Source organism: Notamacropus eugenii, chromosome 3, assembly GCF_028372415.1.
Source record: "Notamacropus eugenii isolate mMacEug1 chromosome 3, mMacEug1.pri_v2, whole genome shotgun sequence".
Classification (NCBI taxonomy): domain Eukaryota; kingdom Metazoa; phylum Chordata; class Mammalia; order Diprotodontia; family Macropodidae; genus Notamacropus; species Notamacropus eugenii.
In genome coordinates this window covers 374,820,055-374,834,170 of record NC_092874.1, presented here as the reverse complement: position 1 = coordinate 374,834,170, position 14,116 = coordinate 374,820,055, and the positions used below count along the sequence as shown (strand labels likewise).

Sequence of the window (14,116 nt, the reverse complement as noted above, 5' to 3'; positions counted from 1 at the left end):
ATAAGGCAAGCAATTCAATATCGTCTATATATGTGTTGTTTTACAAAAGACTTACATTAACAGTCATGTTGTATAAGACTTAACTATATTGCCCTCCATCCTACCCTGTCCCCCGCTTTTTACTATTCTTTGATTTGACCTTGTCCCTTCCCAAAAGTGTTCACTTCTAGTTCCCTTCTCCCATTTGCACTCCTTTCTATCATCCCCCTCAACCCACTTGTCACCTCCTCCCCTACTTTCCTGTAGTGTAAGATGGATTTTCATATCATTAGTGAGCATGTTATTCCTTTCTTAAGCCATATGTGAAGAGAGTAAGCTTCACTTTTCCCCTCTCCCCTCCTGCCTTTTCTCCTCCATTGAAAAACATTTTTCTTATCTCTTTTATGAGTGATACTCTGCCCCTTTTCATTTCTCCCTTTCTCCTCCCAATATTTTCCTCTCTTACCCCTTTATTTTGTTTTTTTATAGATATCATCTCTTCTGATTCAACTCAACCTGTACTCTCTGTCTATATGTGTGTGTAATCCGTCCACCTACCCAAATACTAAGAAAAGTCTCAAGAGTTACAAATATTATATTTCCATATAAGAATGTAAACAATTCAACTTTAGAAAGTCCTTTTATGTTTTCTCTTTCCTGTTTACCTTTTCATGCTTCTCTTGATTCTTGTGTTTGAAAGTCAGATTTTCTATTCAGTTCTCGTCTTTTCATCATGAATGCTTGAAAGTCCTCTATATCATTGAATGACCATTTTTTCCCTTGAAGTATTGTACTCAGTTTTGCTGGGTAGGTGATTCTTGGTTTTAATCCCAGTTCCTTTGATTTTTGGAATATCCTATTCCAAGCCCTTTGATTCCTTAATATAGAAGCTACTAGTTCTTGTGTTATCCTGATTGTATTTCCACAATACTCGAATTTGTTTCTTCCTAGCTGCTTGCAGTATTTTCTACTTGACCTGGGAACTCTGAAATTTGGCTGCAGTATTCCTAGGAGTTTCTCTCTTCGGGTCTCTTTTAGAAGGTGACTGGTGGATTCTTTCAATATTTATTTTGCTTTCTGGTTCTAGAGTATCAGGGCAGTTTTCCTTGATAATTTCATGAAAGATAATGTCTAGGCTCCTTTTTTGATCATGGCTTTCAGGTAGTCCAATAATTTTTAAATTGTCACTTCTGGATTTATTTTCCAGGTCAGTTTGTTTTTCCAATGAGATATTTCACATTGTCTTCTATTTTTTCAGTTTTTTGGTTTTGTTTTGTAACTTCTTGTCTTATCACATAGTCATTAGCTTCCCTGACTTCACTGTCATTTTTAAAGAATTATTTTGTTCAGTGAGCTTTTGAACCTCCTTTTTCATTTTGACTAATTCTGCTTTTTAAAGCCTTCTTCTCCTCATTGGCTTTTTGGACCTCTTTTTCCAATTGAGTTAGCCTATTTTTAAAGGTGTTATTTTCCTTAGCATTTTTTGGGGTCTCCTTTAGCAAGCTGCTGACTCGATTTTCAAGCTCTTCTATGGTCTGAGCCCATTTCATATTCATTTTGGAGGTACTGGAGGCAGAAGCCTTGACTTCCTTTGACACTATGCATTGTTCTTCCTCATCCACAAGGATGGAAGGAGATACCTGTTCACCAAGAAAGTAACCTTCTATGGTTGTAGGGTTTTTTTTTCCTTTTTTGGGAATTTTCCTAGCCAGTTATTTGACTTCTGAATCCTTTGTCAAGAGGAGGGTCCTAGTGCTCCTCCTCCCCCCAGGACTGTGCTCAGAGCAGAGATTCAGATCAGCTGCTCAGTTCCCCCAGAGGCTTTTAAGTTGAGCCACTGGGCAGTGGACCCAGGCTGCCATAGCCACTCACCACCCACTGTTGCTGCCTCTGCTGACACCTGGGGCCAGTGTTTGGGGGACCCCACTCCCGTCTCCCCCAGCTGGAAAAGCCCTCCCACACTGACCTTTGAAGCTTTCTTTGGCGCTTGTGGGGGTTGAGGGATCTGAGACCCTCCCTGCTGGGGATTCTGCCCCGGAGGTCTGTTCCAGTCCTTTTCCTCCCCGTGCAGTGCAGCCAGGACTGGGCTCTGCTCTGCTCAGCATCCTATGGGATAGAGTCCTGTCGGCCTTCCAGGTTACCTTTGGTTTCACTCTGTCGTTCTGTGGATTCTGCTGTCAAATTTGTTGAGAGTCATTTTTTACAGGTATTTTGTGGGCTGTGGGAGAAGAGCTAGAGTATGTGTGTCTTTCTACTCTGCCATCTTGGCTCTGCCTCAAGGCCCTTTTCAAAAATCATTTAATTCAAGAAGTTTTTCCTGGCCTGTGCCTTTTGTTGCTGGTGTTTTTTCTGCCTAGATTATCTTTAATACATGTTGTTAACAGTAGAATGTAAGCTTCTTGAGGAAAAGAAAGAATTGTACTTACTTTTTCTTTGTATTCTTAGCGCTTAGCACTGGCTCATAGAAATCACTTAATAAAACTTGTTAATTGCTTACTGATGAAGGAGTGATTACCAATAACTAGGGAATGCCTTTCTATAGGGGGTAGCACTTAAGTTGAAACTGAAGCTGAAGATTTTAAAGGGGAGAGGCTCTGGACCCATGGTCCAGGTAACTCCTATGTAGCTTAGATTTAGAGAATTACCTGGAGCACTCCAGGGTGTCAGTGATGTCAGGTTCTTATAGAAACTGGGGCCACTAAATTCCACATAAGGATCCCTGAGGGCTAACATTAACATTATGTGTGTTCTGTTGTATTTTTTTGTTGTTAAATATTTCCCAAAATCAGGCTGAATGACTTAATGCCTAGTGAAAGAGGTTCAAAAGGGAATGTATTCCAAGCTGAGGGAAGAAGGAGGGCAGAAACCACTTTCATAAAGGCACAAAGTTGCAAAGTGGGATGACAAGTTCAGGAATTAGAAAACTAGAAGCCTTTGAGCTAGTGAAATAACATCAGAGCAGAAATGGCCCTCAGACATTATCTAGGCCAAGGATGTCAAACCCAAGTAGAACTAGATTCTTGTGAATCACTCATTGACTCAGAAAACCACAAATTAACATTATGTTGTATTGTATTTTAATTTACTTTACTAAACAGTTCCCACTTACACATTTATTCTGGTTCAAGCCCTACTAAATTTTGGAGGTGGTGAGTTTGACACCTCCCATCTTCCCCAGGCCCTTCTTTCTACAGATGAGGAAATTAAAACACTAAGAGATTAAATGGGTTACTTCAAGCTACATCACTAACACATGATTGCAGCAGGATTCAGATTCAAGTTTTCTGAGTCTAAGATCATTCTTTTCACTCTGCCTTAAAACCAAGTCACCCAGAGTAGAGCATGTATCCTCTCGTTGGTAAACATCTTGGATCTGCCCTAAGTATGTTATCAGATTTCAGTATCATCAATAACCACGAATGCTTTCTGATTTTAGGACTCTGTGATAAGTGCTGTGGACGCTGTCTAGAAGCTACAGGAGCTTCCATTTAATGATTGACCATGGACTAATAACCTTTACCTGTTTAGGCTTGTTTTGCTTGTAAAGTAAAGGGACTGGACTAGATAAACAATTCCTACTTGAAAGAAGTTTACATTGCCCTGAGAGAAGAGGAGAAGAGACAACAAATAAGCATGTGAACAATAATTTGGGAAGGTGGGCACTAGCTGAAAGTTATTCAGGCCCTTTCTAGATCTAGTATGCTGTAAAATATTTCATAACTATGATAGAATATATAGAATATTCTTTGAGATGAGAAGGTGTTGTAGCAGAGAGAGAGCCAGGAAGGCCTGGGTTCTGGTCCTGCATGCTAGCTCTGTCTAGCAGAGCTCTGTCTGTGCTCATGCATAGCCAAATCACTTATTCTGTCAGTACCCTAGCCAAACCTATGATAATAATCGTAGCTAGCATTTTTATAGTACTTGAAAGTTTGTAGATACATAGATCTAGAGCAAGGGTTCTTAACCTGGAATCCATAGATGCCCAAATGGTTTAGAAATAGGTTTCCGGGGATCCATGGATTTGTTTATTTTTTTAGAGTGTGTGTGTGTGTGTGTGTGTGTGTGTGTAATTGATTTCTTTTGCAATCCTGTGTGTTTTATATTATACACTTACAATATTAGTTTGGCTTTTTTCTATGCTAAAATTTGACAGTTACAAAATTGCTCTGTTTGTATCACCTGAATTTCAAGTTTCTGTTTGTATATTATTCTCCTTTCTATTTTCTGTTATTTAAGGAATTGAAATTACAGTTTTCCTTTTTATTATGAATGTAACCATCATCAACAAACATGAGTATTTCAGTATACAAAGAGGATCATAAAAAGAAGATTGTATATGAAACTTCTTGTATAATTTAGGTTTTTTAAGTATGATAAAATTTAACACAGTAACAAATTTCTTTGTTTTGTATCTCCTTCAAAGCTTCTCATTTTCACCTGTATATTATTAATGGTTCATTGGTGCCCCATTTTAGTCATTTATTTATTTATGGCAATTCTGTCTTTACTTACTGGGGAAACTAGGTGGTGCAATAGATAGATTGCCAGTCCTGGAATTCTGGAAGATTCGTTTTACTGAGTTCATATTCAGTCTCGGTCACTAGCTATGTGACCCTGAGTAAGTCACTTAACCCTGTTTGCCTCAGTTTCCTCATCTGCAAAATGAACTGGAGAAGGAAATGGTAAATCACAATATCTTTGCCAACAAAATCCCCATTGGGGTCATGATAAGTTGGACAAGACTGAACAACATCATCCGCTAATTTGTCTGCCTTTTAACAAGTAAATACATGGACGTTGTGTAAAAATTCACCTCTTAACAGTAAGTGTGTGGCATGCTCTAAACACATGATTATTCGCTGCATTTTGATGAAGTCTTTAATGGTTAAAAATTATTTTCCCCTACACTATTGTGGTCATCACATAAATTGTTTTCCCAATCACACTTTTTTGTTTGTCAGTTGTCAGTTTATTTGAGTCTTCTTAGATTTCTCTGAATCTATCATATTTGTCCATTGTTATGGTGTAATAATACTTAAGGACAGTTAGGTGGTAGAGTAGATAGAGTGCCAGGCTCAGAGTCCTGAAGTACTTGGGTTAAAATTTGTTCTCAAACACTTAGTAGCTGTGTGACCCTGGGCAAATCACTTAACTCCATTTGCCTGAGCTGGAGAAGGAAATTGCAAACCACTCCAGTGTCTATGCCAAGAAAACCCCAAATGGGGTCATGAAGAGTCAGACACAACTAATTGAATGAACAACAATAATACTTATAAAAAGAACAGATGAACAAAAATTTTGCCTTTGGATCCCCACATAGTTGACCATTGTCGTTTCTGCTTCACTATTCTGTTTTTCATATTTATTCAAATAAGTTTTATTGATGCCTTTTGCTTTTAGATCATAATGTCTTCTGAATATATCCTACCTCTTCCTTATAACGAACAGTTAAATAAAACCACCCTGCAAAGTGACCCATCTGATAGTGTATGACTGAAGCTTATTTTTCTGCTTCTTCTCTGAGTCTGTGATTCTTAGTATTTGCATCCATTTGTCTGTTCTACATATAATTATGCAAGTGTGCATTTTTGAATAAAAGATCTGAAGAAGAACTCTTCTAACTTGTTCTTCTTTGACATCTTTGTATTTTTTAATAATTTGAAATACTATATAGGTTCATTCTCTCTTGAACATTTGGATAATGAAAGCATTTTTTTTTTAATGTAATCAACATAAGGATAGACTCAAAGCTTTAACTGGTATGAGGAAAAGGTAGTGGCTTTCTCTCCCTTTAGTAGCGTAGTGTTCATTTTCCCTATGATTGCTTAGATATATACTAGATATTTAAATACTACTCAGCTGACCGAGTGTAAATCTTGTATAGAGTTAATCTTTTTTTAATGCAGAAGCAGTATTCTTATTTTCACAAAAATGAACGGTGAATAGCTGGATCATCTATGACCCTTGAAGAATTTAGATATGAAATTTAATTGTTCAAGTAAAGGAAGGCCCTTGTCCCCTTGAAATATTTGAGACTCAGCTGAATAAAAGTAAAATCTAGCCCTATGGTTTTATAGGAATAAGTTTTCTCACTGAAAAATTCTCTAAAGCCTCCTGGTGCTTTTCTTTTGATTTTAGATGAGAGGGAGGTGTTGTATTTAATAAACTACAAATATGACTAAATTTTAATAATCAGAATTCAAAACATACTGTTAGTGATTTCCTGAATACATAGTATGTACCCGTAGAATGGATTGCTCCTTTTGTAGGATGTGTGTATACCTGCCATAGGAAAATAAATTTACCACATTCCAAAATAATACAATGGATATTGTTATCTACCTCTTCATCTGAAGGCCTTTGGAGTCACAGCATTAAGGGCAAATAGTTTATTCAGTTTTCTTTTGGTTTTTGTTTTGTTTTAAGCAAGGATCCAGATATAATTTGAGTGTTTCCCCTAAGAGAAGTATGGAATTCTTAGAGCAGTCACCCTGTTTCCTCCAAGTTCTCACCTTCCAAGTTAAAAACAGAACCAAAAGTTCTCACCTAATTCCTGTCCTTATTTTATAACTGTTTCTCCAGATCTGTCCGGTGCTATAATTACTTGAAATCAAGCATTATCATTATTATTAAAAAATGAATTTACCAATAAGGTTGGGAAGTGGAGTAATAATAACTTCTCTTCTGAGTAGAAATAATTGGGCAAAGGAAGGGTGTTACTAATAAGTCTATTAGAAGTGTAAATCACGATATAAGATATATTACTGAAAGGTTGCATACAAATCAGAACATTTTTAGTATCAAAGGGCATGCTCTTGTTAAAGTATCCTTGCAAAATTTTTTGTAATATAATCACCTCATTTTAATATCTTAAAAATTACATCTTGAAAGTCTTTTTTAAAATGCAGACATATTTCAGTTATTTTTTTCACAGTTATCAAAAAGTTTTATACATTTTAAAGCTGATAGCTAAGTGTCCAATACATACCAAATTGTAAATATTTTAGAATTTTGTTTGAAGTATAGGCAAAACAATTTGGCATCCAACAAAGAACAATTAGACTGTATTGAACTGTTCAAAAGAAAAAAAAATTGTAACTACATTGCATTATTTAAAAAAAAAATTGACACAAAATGAGGTATACCCCTCTAACTTATGTTCTAAAAAAAAAATGTTTCGGCTGTGTGACCCTGGGTAAGTCATTTAACTCTGCCTTGCCTCTCTCCAACCCCTCAAAAAAAAGAAAAGTAAAAAATTGCTTTGGTCGACTTCCACTTCATTCTGAAAAAAGGAATCAAGGTGACAGTTTATGACCTTTTCCACTTTTTTTGCACAGTATCTAGCACCTAGTAGATGTTAATAAATGCTTATTGACTATTTCTGTTTAGTGCTCATGTCCTTTAACTGTCATTGGTTGAAGAAACTGGGGATATTTAGTCTAAGGAATAAAAGACTGGGGAGGGAAAGGAAGATGTTTATGATAATTATCTTCAAGGCTGTCGTGAGAGCTATATCAAGCTGAAATCTACCTTTTTATAACTTAGGTCCCTTTGGTCCTACTTCTGTCATTTGGAGACATTAGTAGAATTTTAATCCACTTTCTCTGTGACATTTTTCAAATATTTAAAGATAGCCATCTTTGTGTCTTCAAGCTAAACTGTAATTTAAGGCATGATTACAAGTTATAGAAATGTATTATTTTAGCATTGGAAAGGAACAGGACCTCAGTATCAGTCATCTAGCCCAAGCCCCACATTTTATAGATGAAGAAGCTAGCTTATAAGTGACTTATCTGTGGTTATGCAAACTTAGTGGCAGACCCACAATGGAACCTAAGTGTCTTTGATTTCTCCCAAGGCCCAAGAAGCCATTAACTTTCTTGATCAGATCAGTATTTTTAGTTCATGCAGAACAAAATCCATTTCACATGAGCTGCTACTAAATAAATCTCTTCATTTTCTATCCCAAATAAAATTTAATGACTAAGAAACTCATTCCCACTGGTGACACTTAAACCCTTCCACTTTGGGGCTCCTGACCACACCAAAAGAACTGAATGTCCATGGTTCAGAGTGAGTTGACCTGCTGAGATTAAGAGGGAATTGAATGTTCCTAACCCTTCCACCCACTATCCCCCTAGGATTAGGAAACAAGCCCAGTGAAGCTAGCAGCGCATGAGTGTGGCAGAGATGAGAAGTTAATACCTCAGGGCTCTTCTGTCAAGTAGTAGATAGTAAGATAGGGTGACTGCTTCTGTATCCTATCCCTTAATGAAAAAATACCCTTCACATAGTTAAATAATCCCCTTTTGTTTTCAGGATTGCTACATTCCCCCATTTTCACTCTCTACTGCCATCCTATTTTATTTTGGATCAGGGTTCTTCTCTTCTAGAACATAATCCAATAGTTTCTCTCTTGTTCTTTGCCATTTGAAGGATTCGTTCTAGTGTCTTCTTTCTCAGCCCTCCCTGTACCATTTTCTTGTTCAGCTTAACTTCTGGAGGGAAGTTACACAGAAGTACTTATTAAGTCCCCTTGGGTGTGCTAAGTATTAACATAACATTCAGTTCCTGTAGAGGAAATATGGACTCTGATCCTACCAGTGCAATGGAAAGAGCGCTGAATTTGAAATCAGCAGGGGTGGAATTTGTATTTGAATCCCGGTTCTAACACATGCTACTTGTGATCTTGATAAGTTACTAAACCTTTTGGACTTCAGTTACAAAAGGACAGGCTTGGACTAGATTTCTTTTAAATTCTCCTCCATCTCTGTCTTTCATCCTTAAAGTCTCCTGGATATTTCATCTCTGGGTCTGTGTTAGGGCCTCTGAGAAGGACAGTGAGATGGGTAGAGGTAGAGAAATCAAGGCAAATTGAAGGTTTTTTTCTTCTCACTTTCTCCTCTATTTTCAGTTGCTGGCCTTCAGTGGGAGAAATGAGAACAAAGTGCCAAGAGAAGGGACAGTGGAAGTTCTGTGACTTCCTTAAACACGACCCTTAACTTCTCTATCTTGGATTTTCTAATTTATAAATGTGGACATGTTAAACTAAATCATTTCTAAGACTTTTTGCAGTTCCAAGATGCTATGTTATTCAGGGTGAATGTTCTAAATGTAAGACCTTTTTTGAATACTTTTTTTTTTTAAAAATCTTGTTCAGTAATGTGGTACGTAAGTAGGCTTTAACACTAAAAGCTTAAAGTAATAGTTTGGGGTGACACAGGTTGGTGAGAAACTGTAAGCTTTGTTCAATTTCAAGTTGTCTCTTTTTAAAAACCTGATCTCCCACCCCACCCTCCAAAAAAAACCCTAAGCTGGAAGGGAAACCTAAATTTTACTTTATTTTTTTTTAAGTAAAAGTTTATTAGAACTCAGATTATTTGCTAATGATTCCATTATTTAAAAATTTTTAATTTCTAGAACACTAAGGTGATTTTTATTTTAATGTCTTGTGTGATCTTTTACTTGTTATGTCTAAAATAAATATTTCATGTTATTTAACTTTTATGGTTTACTATATTGGCTATTAAACAGCTATGTAGTGCAGACTTAGAAGTTGTAAACCAGTGTTCTGATGCCCCTTGGGATTTTTGGAGGAGAAGGAAGAACTTGTATTATAGAAGTTGTAGCTTGGGGCAGACTACTGTGAATTAAACATTTGTATCATCTTTGGCATCAGTGCTGTAGTTAGTTATCTACCGTTTTACAGTTGCAGTCTTCTTCGTTCCTTTTTCTTATTTGCTTCCTGGCAAAATCTTCGTTTAAAGCCCTAGTGCAGTTATAAGGGTTGGCTTCTTGAAGCTGATGATAGTAAACTCTGACAGATCCTACCTAAATTGCAAACACTTTGAGTACATATCCAGTGATGGTACTGTATGTATCCCTGATCTGGGGACTAATATAACTAAGTTTGGAAAGGCTTATACCAGGTTGGCCACATATTAATTTTTTGGCCATACCTAACCTTCAGAGATGGTCTATTGATCTTGATTACCTAGTTAAATATTTAGGAGAAATATTTTATAGAAAATCACTTTCTTAGGGGAGCATAACTTTGGACAAGTCTGCTTGTTCTTTTAGTTAACAGTTTTTAATGGGAATGTTGTCTGTTTGGTTTTTTTAACCTCCTGTTTTTTAACATTAAAGATTTGGACATAATTGCCATGTTTTTATTTAATTTCAGGGATCCTTCCAAAGTAAATATTCTGGTACCTGGTGCTGGACTAGGAAGATTGGCCTGGGAAATAGCTATGCTAGGTTATGCTTGCCAAGGAAATGAATGGAGTTTTTTTATGCTCTTTTCTTCCAATTTTGTACTCAACAGGTATTTATATCTACTTTCCATTTGAGATGTAAAATTCCCATAGAAGAATTATATTTTGCTTGTTTATATGAACGTTCGTGTATATTTTAGGTGTTCTTTATTTTAAAATCACTTTGCATATAAAAATAATTTTTTACCCACACACTTAAGTACCTAAATAGTAGAATAAAAAACTGTAAATAAATTAATAGGATCATAGATCTGTAAGAGACCATAGATCATTGTGTCTAATACCCCTCATTTTGCAACTGATGAAGCCTGAGATTTGGAGACTTTAAATGACTGTTCAAGTTCACATGGGTAATAATTTAGCAGAGCTGGGATTTAAACCCTAGTCACCTGACTTCAAGTCCTATAAGCAGCCTTTAGTTGGAGTAATTGAGACTACCTCTCTTTTTTACTTCAGAAATTAGTGTGTTCTCATCACTTCTGTGAGATTCCAGTGGTCCCGTAATTGTTCCTCTGCAGCATTGAAAAGCCTGTGAGAAAAAGTCAAGATCATTAGGGTGGTTTCCCAGTCACAGGATTTCAGACAAAAGGGACCTTGGAAGGCAGTACTTAAAAAGGGGTTTCTCTCTACAGCATACCTGATCAGTGATTGTCATTTAGCCATTGCTTTAAGACCTTATGTGAGAAGGAATACCCTACACCTCTCCCACTTAACCCCCCAGACAAATTGATTTAGTAGTATTACTTTTAGTTTTAAAGTATTTCCTTCAAGACTCAGTTAAGGGAGGATATTAATCAAGAATTTTTGAGTTTTGAAGGCAGTTGCTAGTCTTATCACTGCATCCCAGACATTTGTGTGATCATTGCTACCTTTTAGAGGAACAAGCTAAGCAAATTCAGTCTAAAGAACAAAATATTACGGTCAGAAAACAAAAGGTATAGTAGAACCATGAGAGTGTGTGGTATAGTAGATATGGGGATGACTTGGATTCAGGAAGATATCCTCAAATATTTACTAGCAGTGTGATCATGGACAAGTCACTCATTATCTCTGGGCCTTAGATTCACATGTTTGAAATAAGAGGATTGGACTTGATGACTTTTCCAACTCTTAATCGACAATCCTATGATCTTTCCATTGTGTTGAATGGTCATATTTCCAAATTTGAGTATTTAAGTAGCAGTACAGTTTTCAGTAGTTTTTTATGTTTTATTTTGTATTAGATTTTAGAATAATGAACAGTTTAGTGGAAAGAGCACTGGATTTGGAGTCAAAGGACTTGAGTTTAAATCTTGGTGTTGCTGCTTGGCACCTGTGTAAACTTGGACAATTAGTTACATTACAATTGCTGGAGGCAACTAGGTGGCTCAAGGGCATGGAGTCAGGAAGACCAATCCAGCCTCAGGTGACCCTGGGCAAATTATTTGTTTGCTCTAATATACTAAAAAGGAAATGGCAAGCCACTGCAGTGTTTTTGCCAAGAAAACCCCCATACAGGGTCATGAAAAATCAGGCACAACTAAATGACTTAAGTCCTTTCCAGTTCTAATTTGTTATAATTAAAATATATCTAATAAAATAAACAATATTTTAACATTAAAGAAATAATTTCCTCGAGTAAAATGTTTAGTTAAAACTCAGTTTGGTTTTCATGTTTTTGCAGATGCTCTGAAATTAACACGCATAAACTTTATCCTTGGATTCATCAGTTTAGCAATAACAGAAGATCGGCTGATCAGATTCGACCAGTCTATTTTCCTGATGTTGATCCCCATAGTCTTCCTCCTGGTTCTAACTTTTCTATGACAGCAGGAGATTTTCAGGAGATATACTCAGAATGCAGTAAGTTCAGATGAAATAATCATAATAAATTATTTCCCTAATCTAAGTAAGGTGAATCAGTATCAGGTTTAGAGCCTTCCATTTGCTGTCAAAATTTAGCTCACTAAGTGTTTTTACATCACTGTTTGCAAATACTTTTGCTCGACATTGTTGGATATGAAAAAATAAAATAAAAAACATTCTCTGCTTTCAAGGAGCCCTGCATCCAAGGTGTGGAGGTAAGAATGAACAAGGCATTTAAGGGATGATAGACCAGACTGTCTAGAGGAGTCGTTTTCTAGTACAGTGTTAAATAAGTTTGGGAAAAGGCAGGTTGAGGTCCTATTAACTTTCCTACTAAAGGAATTTTACTTTAAACTATTTATAGTAAAGAAGGATTAATAGTTTTGGGGCAAAGAGTAAATTTAATTGAAATATTTATGAAATACCTACCATGTGCAAGGCCAAATACTAGGTGCTAAATAGACCAAGACAAAAATAGAACAGTTTCTGCCCTGGTGGAGCCTACGTTCTCCTGAGAGGATATACAGTGTGCACAGATAAGTGATACAGAGTAATTTATGGAGAGGAGGAGAGCTTCAACCACTGGTCTTAGAGGACAGTAGGAATGATCTTGTGTAGAAAGTGACAACTGAGCTGCGTCTTGAAAGGATCTAGAGTTCCAAAAAGAAGCCATGTAGGAAAGTGTTCTGGAAAGGGAGGCATCTTATGTAAAGTCATGGAAGCAGGAGAGGGAATGTCATGTGTAGATAGGAAACAGCAAATAGACCAGTTTGGCTGAAAAGTAGAGTGCATCAGGAGAGGAATATGGAATTAGGAAAGAGGCAAATTTTGAATGGTTTGAAATGCCATATAGAGGGACTTGTATTTTATTTGAGAGGCAGTAGAGTGCCAGCAATGCTTTAGTAGAAAAGTGACTTGTATTTTAGGAATATCACTTTGTCAGCTGTGTGGAAGATGGATCGGAGAGGGCAGGCTATAGGCGGGAAGGTCAGTTAGGAGGCTGCCATAGTCCAGACAAAAGGTACTAAGTTGCTGCCTTGTAATTAATGAAAGGTGAAAAGGGGTAGGGGGGAAAGAGGCTGTGATTGTAGAATCAGTAAGACTTAGCTACTCATTAGACACGGAGAGTCAAAGAGATAAAATGTCCCCTCCTTATATAGGAAATCTTTCCCATTCTCTCTTAATCATCTTCTCGCTGTTGATTATTTTCTGTTTATCTTGTGTATATTTTGTTTGTCCATATGTCTTTGCATGTTGTCTCCCCCATTAGACTGTGAGATTCTTGAGAGCACAGACTGACACATGGTAATCCCTTAATATATGTTTACTGCCAGACTGACTTGGAGTTCACTAGCTTTGGAGACTGGAGGTATACTTCAGCAGGGATAAGAGTTGGGAAAGAAAGGTGGATTTGAAGTAGAGGTGGGGAGGGCTGATTGGTTCTGTTTTGGGCTTGCTGAGTTTGAGGTACCTGTAGGAAATCCAGATGGAAATATCTGTCAAATAATTGGTAATACAGGACTGGAACTCCAGACTGAGGACTTGATATGTAGATTTGGGAGTCATCTGCATAGAGGTAATAGAATACATAGTTGGTGAAATCACCAAAGAAGAACATAGAGAGAGAAACTAACAGGGCCCAGGACAGAGCTCTGAAGTACATGCATGCCTAGAGAATGGAACGTAAATATTTGCAGCAAAGCGCAGTGAATAAAGGAGTAGCCAGATAAGAAGAGAGCCAGAGGAGAGCAACGTCATGAAAACCCAGGGAGGGGACAGTACCCAGGAAAAAGTACGCAATGTCAGGAACTGCTTGAGAGGTCAAGAAGCATAAGAAATGAGAAAAGACCTTCAGCAGTTAGAATTTTTTTATAATCTTGGAGGAAATCATTTCAGTCATGTGGAGGCACTGGCATGCAGATTGCAAGGAATTGAGACTTAGGTTGGAGCTAAAGTGGGAGCAATGACCGTAAAGAGTTTTTTCTAGTTTGACTGTCAAAGAAGATAGGGCCATGACA

The 14,116-nt window shown here is 37.0% G+C and overlaps 1 protein-coding gene across 1 annotated transcript in view; it reads left to right on the top strand.

Annotated features, from left to right (window-relative positions):
* Positions 1–14,116, top strand: part of CARNMT1 (carnosine N-methyltransferase 1) — a 45,635-nt gene that overhangs the window by 15,934 nt on the left and 15,585 nt on the right. The window contains exons 4-5 of the mRNA XM_072597469.1: positions 10,163–10,303; positions 11,917–12,095. Of these exons, the coding sequence (XP_072453570.1) occupies positions 10,163–10,303; positions 11,917–12,095 (320 nt within the window). The remainder of the gene's footprint in view (positions 1–10,162; positions 10,304–11,916; positions 12,096–14,116) is intronic.